Source organism: Leptopilina boulardi, unplaced genomic scaffold, assembly GCF_019393585.1.
Source record: "Leptopilina boulardi isolate dan_hultmark-lab unplaced genomic scaffold, ZJU_Lbou_2.1 LbouV2_213, whole genome shotgun sequence".
NCBI classification, from domain to species: Eukaryota; Metazoa; Arthropoda; class Insecta; order Hymenoptera; family Figitidae; genus Leptopilina; species Leptopilina boulardi.
The window spans coordinates 1,546,128-1,556,296 of record NW_026137767.1 but is presented as its reverse complement, the minus strand read 5'-3'; the positions used below and the strand labels follow the sequence as shown (position 1 = coordinate 1,556,296).

Below are 10,169 nucleotides of genomic sequence, written 5' to 3'. Positions count from 1 at the left end.
TACTCATCCACATTTTCAAAATCCTTTTAGAACCCTACTTGCCGATATTGCATTCATTTTTGTTGAATCTATTCTGATTCCGTCGTTATCGTACCTAAACTTTTTTCGGGTTCTTGACCACCATGCGGAATAAGAAAAAGTTTCTAATTGTAAAATATAATTTACAAAAATATGTCAAAATTTTTAACTTCTTCTTTAAACACCAGTGTAATATTGTTTAAGGTTATAATTTTCGCCATTTTAAAAAAACTGGTACATATACCTTAAAGTTGATGTCGAAATAAAGGATGCATATAAAAATATTATTTTCTAGAACTTTATTAATACATAACCTTTTTTAAGATGAGGTTAACCAGCTGTTGCAAGTAGATGGCACACACATATAATTTAAAGTTTGAAATCGACATATTAATAAGGCGAACATATTTAATATACAACTAAAATCTTTTTTCTAAATGATTTAAAGATATTAGTTTTTATTTATTTTATTATTTATTAAATTCATTAAATTAGTTATCAATAATTGAAATATTACGCAATTTTATGTTATATTTGCGATTACTCTAATGCTACATGATAAAAATTAAAAAAAATGTTATACACTCAAGTTAAACAATAATACACCTCTTGAATAGCTACTACAGAAAACATTAAAAATAGATATCATTTATTAAGTACTTTTTCGAGAAGTTATTAAACTTTTGAGTTACTTATTAAATAAAAATTTTAATTTTTTAAATTATCTGTAGTATTTTATAAGTAGAAGCATTATTTTTAACATACTTATGTACTTATGGATTTATGAATTTTTGAATGGTATCAATCATGTAATTACAAATTTAGATTAAAAAAGTGCGTAAAAATTCATATATTAATAACTAATAAAAATATTTAAAAACGTGATTAAGATGTGGTTTTTAGTTCACCTTGTAGTCAAAATGTATGTAAATGAATATTTTAATTCAAAGGTTCATATTAAAGTATCCCAGTTCTGAAATTTTGACTCTGTATTGATTTGTAATTGACGATTTAATTTTAACTCTTGTACTAAGCATTTAGTACTTTCTATTTAGATATTATGTGTTTTGAAATTGGTCCAGAGAATTTTAAACTAAATTATTATTCTACTTCGTTTATATTTTTATTATTGTTTTAAACATTATAATTGACCATTATTAACGCTTTGAATGGGACAGTAAAATATTTTTATTTTTCATTGAAGAAACTGTTGGTTTGAATCCTTAATCTATAATATAGGTTCTTTTTTATTTCTCGATTAAAATTCGAGAATGAATTTAAAGATTTGATGGAAGCGCGGTTTTTTATTTAGTACTATTAGCAAAGTATCAATTTTCGCTTTTGTTCCCCAAGTTCTCAACTCCTCGCAGATACGTTTCATTGTTCCCATAATTGCTGTTGTCTTCATATATGTCATATATACAATTGAAGACACAAGAAATATATCTGATAAAGAATTATAAGATCGTTACCAAAGTGCCTTCAGAATAAGAAATCATGTAATTATTAAAATGGTTCAAAAATTTCATTTAAATTTAAACTATTTTCATGAAAAGATACTTTTTTCTGATGAAAGAAATGTTTTTAAATAAGTAACACATTTCTAAGTATAGATAAATTTACATATTTATTACAGTTAATGTGATAGAAATAATTTACAAGTTATGTAATAGTTTTCTGTGTCAGAAATATTGTTAAAATTTTTGTATTTTAAAAAGACAGAGAAATTTCTTCCCAACTCATTAAATTTATATATGTATGTAAATAACAGTAAGTTTTTAATGGAACTCTTTCTGCAATAATGAGTTATGTTTTTTTACATTTTTTAAGTTAGTAAAATATAGTGTGAAGCTAATCTTAATTGGTCTTTAGTAGTTTAAGAAGATATTAAATTTTTTAAGATTGATGAATTTTTTAATTAAGATCATAATGAAAATGTAAAAATGTGCTTTTCTTTATATTCCTATTTTCTTTAAAAAACAAAATATTTAGAATTTATAAATTATATTTTTGGACCATTTTAATTGGGATGAATTTGATCTTATGTATTATAATATTTGATAAAAAATAGATAATCAGCCTCATAAGTTTCTTGACTTCTTTGAATCGTATTAGAAGTAAGGTTGGATACATTTAAGAGACTGTTCGATACAATATAATCGACATTTCTTGAAATTAAGAAGTTCATTAATTAATATCTCACACACACACACACACGTTCGGACTGGTAAAAATGAAGCACAATCTTAAGTTAGTTTCAGTTTTGCCGAGGTACTTGATAATCCCATATATTGAAGACGTCTGTGGATCCCCCGTGAATCAATTTAATGAAAACAAAAGTTTTCCAGTCAGACAAGAAGTTCCTTAGGGAAGTCCTCGGCAAGCAAGTCCTACAAGCATTCGTCCACAGTGTTGTCAGCTTCATCTGGAGGGCTGGGTTCACTAATGCTGAGAATCGGTAAACCGAAATGTTGAGTTTCGCTGTGAGCTTCTATAGACGTTGAGCGCCTTGAATAATCGCAGCTTCTTGAATGTGTTTCTATTCGACGATGATGATGATGATGATGATGAATGTGGTGACGTGGCAACCGGATGAAATCAGGTTCACAGGATCGCCTGAAACATCTAAACAAGTCTTATTAGAAATTTTGACCTGACACGTAGAAAAACTGATGTTCAACGTCCATTGAATATTATTATATTTAGTCTACTCTCTTAATTTGAATCAGTGAAATTTCACTGGTGAAATAGCTAGAAGTCGGTTACTGAATCATTTAGTGAAATTTTCACTGAAAATCAGTCATATATCACTGATTTCTAGTGAAAATTTCACTAAATGAATCAGTCAATCTGTATTATCGGTAATGGGTAAAACAGATTGACTGATTCATTTAGTGAAATTTTCACTGGAAATCAGTGATATATGACTGATTTTCAGTGAAAATTTCACTAAATGATTCAGTAACCGACTTCTAGCTATTTCACCAGTGAAATTTCACTGATTCAAATTAAGAGAGTAATCACGTAAATTTAAGAGAGTTTTTATCATTAGAAATTGTTTAACAGGCATCAATATTTTGACATTGAACATACGCTTTTATTCGTGCAAAATATGTATTTTTTATTTCAGAACAACACATTTCAGAAATATTGTCTTAATATTATCTGATGCATTATTAAGTCAATCTTAACCACTATATTAGCCATATTTTATTATTTACGTGATGCAATAGTTCCTCAACACTAAGGTCACAAAGCATTTTAATATTGACATAATTTTGAAATGCAATATTCTGATCCTTGCACGGAATTATGGAGGCAACATTGTTGCAATTTGCAATATGATGTGCTATTTGGGAGCATTTCATAGAATATTTTTAAAAAATCACTTACGTACAAGGATTCTACGGAATTGCTCTATAGAATTGTTCTACAGGAGGTTCCACAAAAATTTCTACAAGAGTTTACATAATAAGAGTATCTACAATAAATTTCATAGAAATTAAGAAAATAATAATTATTATCTATTAAATATTTAACTTTTTAAAGTCTAGTTACACAATAATAGTTACCCTACCAGCAAATGATATTACTGGTTATTCTATGGACATCCTATTCGTATCCGGAAATTAGGATATTTCTAGGACGTCCGTAGAATATTCTAAATATCCTTAGGGTATTTATTTTTACTTAATAAAAGTCTCATTTATTAACGCACAAATTATTTAGTTTTTCTATATTTAATTTAATGAATTCTAATTTTTGTAAATTAATCTTAACTTGTATGTAAAATTTGAATTTCTAATAATTTTTCTAAATTTGATGTAATTTTTTGTAGAAAAAATTGTGGAAATTATTGTCAAATCTTCTGTAGAAATAGAATTTCTATAGAATCCTTCCACGTGGGAGCATACATTTTAAAACAAATTATTATTTACATATAGTCTTTAAATTTGAATTTCGGAATATATAATAAAAACAATAGGTATGTCTATTCTTCTTTTTCTTTTAAAGCGATCAAAATTTTAATCCAATAGTATAAAGTAATGCCCCCACTTGAAATTTCATCTAAATTTATTAAATTTTTAAAATTTTTAGCGAATAAATTTTTTCTGTGTATATTTTACAAATATGTGATTGATGATTAATCAATTTCTATTCCCTTCTTTAGATGAAAGGTTGGGTGCCCTCGAAAGTGGAAACTTCAAATCTGGATGGATATAAGTGCATTAATATATTTGCTATATACAGCAAAACGAATATTATTCGTTTTGGGATAGGGGGATGCTTAAAACTATGGTTCATGACATATTTTTTTTAAATGGGATGTTTTTGAGAAGCTGTAGCTTGTCCCATAATAAGGTTGGAATAGAATGTAATTGAAAATTTCAATACCATTGAATCTTCTTAACCATCTTAATTTCAATATAATCCTTAATTCCTCTGTCTACTCAGCAAAACGCGAAATCAAATTCCCTTTAATTCCGGCTACTCGATTTTCAAACATTATTCTATTTTATAATGTTTAAATAATTGACATTTTAATATTATACTTGTTTTCCATTTTTAATGAAGTAAAATTAAAAAATTATATCAGTTTTATATCTTCCATTGTTTACGAGATAAACTTTATTTTTTTAAAATGTAAGTATGTATTTTTTAATAAATTTTATATATAAAATTTTTGCTTTTCCATTACAATTGCTATACATATATTGACTTATATGTAATTCAAGTCTTCTTATTAATGAGTTCTAATAAATTTTAAAAATTCGTTCACTATTTTTTGAATACCTCATATTGATTTTGAAAAATTTAGTTTTAATTTCATAATTAGTGACCCCTAGATATCAAGTTCCATCAAAACTAATAATTTTTAAAAAATTCGTCCGCCATATTGTATTAGAAATTTTTAATTTTTAAAATTTGATTGCAGATTTAGAATATCAAGTTTCACGCAAATTTCATCTCATCAGAATATATAAGAAAAAGTTATTCTGTTCTGATGCTCAAGATAGTTTTCTTGTGGGTCAGTGTTACAACTTTTGAGAACAAGATAAATGATAGTATAAGTGCGTATCTTTCTGGGGCGTTTAGGAATTTACGTTAGTACTGCATAAAACCTATAATAGTTTGCGTTCTTTTTGAAAACGTCATAAAAGATACACGTAGTTTCTCCTCTCCTCTTGAAAGTTAAGCGACTTCCAAACTATCTCAAACAAATAAGTATGTTCGACTTCAGGTGAACGATATGAGGTTTTCAAGCATATATGAGTATTAATTAAAGAGAGAAAGATTCAAGAGAAGATTCAATATGTCTTGCGTGAGTTTGTAAAAAGAATATATCAGATCAAGGCACTATGAGAAATTTGACTCTATTTTCTGGCCAAAACCTAGTTTTTAATGTTGTTCAAAATAAAAAAATTCTCTTATGTCCAGAAAAACCATATTCTAATGATAAAACTATACATATTCAATATTTATTAAAAGTTATTTATAATAAGTAAATTTGTTGTCAAAAACAGTCTTCAGTTAACCTATAATCTGTACTGAGCACCTCGTAATTTTTAATCTTTTTCAAAAATTTATAAATAAGAAAAGAAAGAAGGAAATTAAATAACATGGAATGGAAAGAACAAAGTAAGTTAATTATGTATAATCCTGCACTGAGAAAATGTTTTGTATAAATTTTACTCAAAAAGTTGGGTAAAATGGCTACACATGCACTTTTGAACAAAGTTTCACCAACTGTAGTTCAAAATAAATTTTTAGTAGGTGAAAATAATATTGATGTAGGTACAAGATCTTGTACCTATAAGAAAATACACAAAAAATGTACAATTTCAGCAGGTGAACTTGTACCAAAATTTAGAACAAGTTCTTGTATCAGACCTTGCACAAGAAAATATATATTTAATATTTGTATACAAGAAAATGTATGTATGTTCTCGTACATATTCTTGGGATAAAATTCCTGTAGCGTACTAAGTGAAAAAAAGTTGGTCGGATCGGACTATAACTTCCCAGTAAAAAAAATATTTGGGAGTAAACGAAAAGAATTGGCGGTGACTAAACTTAAGCTGAATTCGATTTCGCGTCTAAACCGAATTGGAACGTTACGGTGAATTCTTATTTTCTTACCTTGAATTCTTTTCACCTGAATCGATTGAATTTACGTTTATTGATTCGAGTTGGTATTATAAATGAAAGAAGTGATTGTTTTCTAAGTGTTAAAATGACGATTACGAACAGGAAATATATATAGATATAAATTTGACAGGCAGGCTGTATAGTGTTGATCTATTCACGCTGAGAGCGTTGTAAGCATAAGTGCATCTTTTTAGAAAAAAAGGGAGAAAGAGTTAACTTATTCACACAGCGCCCTCAGCGCGAACCTCAAAATCATAATTCATAATATGATCAAGTCATAGATCAACACAATGCTTCTATCTGTCAAATCTATCATTTTCACAATTTAACAAAATTTCATATTTCCTGTTCGCAATCGGAATTTTTACACTTAAGAACAAAATTCCGGTGACAAATTTGTACATTTTCTTTATACCAGAACTAGTACAAGTTCAGCAGATGAACATGTACATTTTCTTGTACAAGAAATTTTTTTTAGATATGTACCTCATTTAATATTTGGATTTGTACGATGCTTGGAAGAAAAAGAAAGAAAAAATAATATATCAACAGCAATTTAACAATTTCAATTCTCGTTAAATTGCATATGAATTTTGATGTTAACTTAAATGTTATATATTTTCAATGATAAAATTCAACTTCAAGAAATAAATAAAAATTTTTACATTTGAAAACAATAAATAATAAATTGGAAATTTTTATTTGTATTATATTTCAAAACAAATTCACAATCTGACAATACATTTTTAAATTTCAATAATAATCTTACGTTATAATTGCATTCAGGGACTCCAGAGCACGCAACATACTTAGTTGCATGAAAATCAAATAGTTTTTTCAAATTCGTAATTAGCTATTGCAAAAATCTTTATGCAACAACTTTTATCTTTTTTTAAATATATTTTAAGGTTTGGACAGAAAATAGACTTAAATTTTCCATAGTAACAAGGACATAAAATAAAAGCTTATTTATTGTTAGGACAGAGATTTAAAGAGGGTTTAAATTTGGTTTGAAGTAGAATATATTTTGAAAATGTTCTGTTAGCTTTCGTGAAAGTCATTTTGGTATTTTTAGGCAGATTCACGTCAAGTTCCTTTCTTTCCAGGAAAAGTGTTTGGTGCTTTGCCAAACTCAACCTTCATATCTTCCGCGTTGCACGGGTGAACTAAATTCGCAGAATAGACTATTTAATCAGTTTTAAGTTTCATTAGACTTTCGTTTACAGTCTCATAGAGACAAAAATATATTCGTTCTCGAGTCTTACGAATTAAGTAAGTATATATATATATTATATATATATATAAGCATCTTATTCTTTATAAATATTTAATAAGATCTTATAAACTTGCGTCCAAAAGATTCAATTCCATATATACATGTTTTTACCTCTCGAAAACATATATAAATATAATAGTGAACGTTTCAAGTTTAATATAAGCAATTTTAATTTATCAACGAATTTAGTGATTTATAAATATCTTTAGAAAAATTTAACAAATTGATATAATCATTTTATATCTCTTTTTGTTAATTGTACTATTATAATTATAATTTACTATTATATCAAAATATAAAAAATATATTCAAAAGCTACACATTCCTTTAATTTGAGCTTGCAAAATTGCTCGGGTCTACTGAACCCATGGTGCCAGTTATGGGTTAAGTGTGTATGTAGCAGTACTAAAATATAATTTGTTTTGTTTAACTTTCAACGTTTATATATAATTTGAACACGAAATTCTAATATGGCAACATTAATAAAAGAATAAATTTTAGATTCATATAAAGTTGAAAAAGGAAGTAGAAGACAATATATATTAAATTGAGAATTGAGAATAAAATAAAAACGACGGATCAATTGCGCAGATATAAGTAAGTTATACAAAGCTGCAATTAACTCTTGTTTTTAGGAAATTTTTAAAAATTTCTAAAAGTTATGTTCAACCCAGTAAAAAAAAGAATTGGGAGTAAGCGAAACCGAATTGGCGGTGACTAAACTTAAGCTGAATTCGATTACGCGTCTAAACCGAATTAGAACGTTACGGTGAATTCTTTTTTTCTTACCTTGAATTCTTTTCACCTGAATCGATTGAATTTATGTTTATTGATTCGAGTTGGCATCATAAATTAAAAAGTGATTGTTCTTAAGAGTAAAAATGCCCATTACGAACAGGAAATATGAAATTTTGTTAAGGGGATTGTACCACATCTCAGTGACTTTTCTTAAACATTTTTTTTTATTACAAAACTTATTTTATTTACTTCAAATTTTTTATACCTAAAAGAAGGGGTAACAACAATTAACAACAATTAACAAAAATTTGTTATTCCTTATTTATTATGGATTATCTTGCTGTCATAATCCCTACTTGTGATTGGCGGGCACGATATCTCCAATTCAGATCATAGAAAAATGAAATAAATTTTTTGAAAAAAGATGTACTAATAATAATCCCTTAAATTGTGCAAAATATTTTGACAGAAGCGTTGCCAACTCGTACAGAGACAATTATGGAATTGGCACGCTGAAATTCTGATACACTATGGTACGCATATTCTACACGCATGCGCGGCGCGAAATTTAAACTTATACATTGTTAAACACTGTTTAATTAATAATTCTTAAATAAAATTTTGTTATTATGTTAATAATAACACTGTGTTACAAAAAAATATGACTTTAAAAACTTCTTATCGGACCTAGTATAGTTTCTAGAGCATAAAAAACTGAAAAGAATGGTGTATATTTAATTGCTTATACACCCTCAAAATTTGATTTTAGAGACGAAATGCCATTTTTTGTAAAAAAATCCTTGTAACTTTGTTATTTATTGCCCGATTTCAAATTTTTTTTTAAATTTTTAAGCTGAAAGACAGATCTTTGCAACTGTATATAAAGGATTTTGGTTGTATCTTCTTAATTGATGACGATAAAAACCAATTATTTTGCAAAATTTCGATTTTTTAATGATTTTTTAACTTTTTGATCAATTTGTAACTGTTATCTGATGAGATATACCTTCTTTCTTTTTACACATCGAAAGCGTAGTCAATTCTGCTTCAAATGACCCCTAATTTGTTGAAATTCGTTAAAATTTGTATAAGTTAGCAGACTTTTAATTTAATAGTCACATTAGGTTTCATGTGTGATTTATATATTTTTTTTAATTTTCTTAAAATTTAATAGATGTTGTAAAAATATACAATAAATTAATTTATAATTTATATATAACTTCAAAGACGCAAAATACGTAATAAGTGGAGAAAAAATACAACAAAATTTTATGAATTTTAAATTATGCACGGAGAGAAATAGATGGTAAGAATTTATGATCTTAAGGTGGTAAAAAGTAGATGTTATCCGGTACTATCATTATGCTACTCGGTATTATCAAAGATATTAAAAAGTATGGTTATGTTACCCACTACAATCAAGATGTTACTACGTACACTCTGGATAGTAACTGATAGAATCTAGATTACTGTCCCTATATGTAAGATCAAATATGGTAACTGGTACTATCTAGATAGTACCCCGTACTATCAAATTTATCATTTTCCTAATTTAACAAAATTCCATATTTCCTATTCGTAATCGGCATTTTTACACTTAAGATCAATCACTTTTGCTTCCTTGTGAAGGAGGCTTCGTACTCCTCTCGTTTATAAAAATTTTTAAACATGGTGAAAACAAATTTTCTTCTATATAGAAGTATGTTATATGAAATCCTGATGAATAAAGATGTATGTGTGTGTATGTATGTGTGGATCTTTTTTTTGTAAACACGATAACTATAATAGGTTTTAATGGATTTGGGTAAAATTTGGTAGGCTTATTTCTCACATTAATATCTCAAAATGGACACAAGGATTTTAAAAAATACCCAAAAGAAAAAATTTTATTGTCTTTTTCCAAATTTTTTTTTATTAAAAAAAGTTTTTTAATAGAAAAATTTAAGGTGATGTGTAATAAAATCGTATTCCTTACGTCAAGGCGAAT

At 26.9% G+C, this 10,169-nt stretch overlaps 1 protein-coding gene across 10 annotated transcripts in view; it reads right to left on the bottom strand.

Annotated features, from left to right (window-relative positions):
* Positions 1-294: 294 nt before the first annotated feature.
* Positions 295-10,169, bottom strand: part of LOC127278959 (uncharacterized) — a 230,291-nt gene continuing 220,416 nt past the window's right edge. For 8 of the 10 annotated variants that reach the window (XM_051300949.1, XM_051300942.1, XM_051300941.1 and 5 more), the window contains one exon: positions 295-2,643. In XM_051300949.1, coding sequence (XP_051156906.1) covers positions 2,409-2,643 — 235 coding nt within the window. In that variant the 3' untranslated portion in view covers positions 295-2,408. The remainder of the gene's footprint in view (positions 2,644-10,169) is intronic. The other 2 variants (XM_051300944.1, XR_007842567.1) reach the window with 2 other exon arrangements.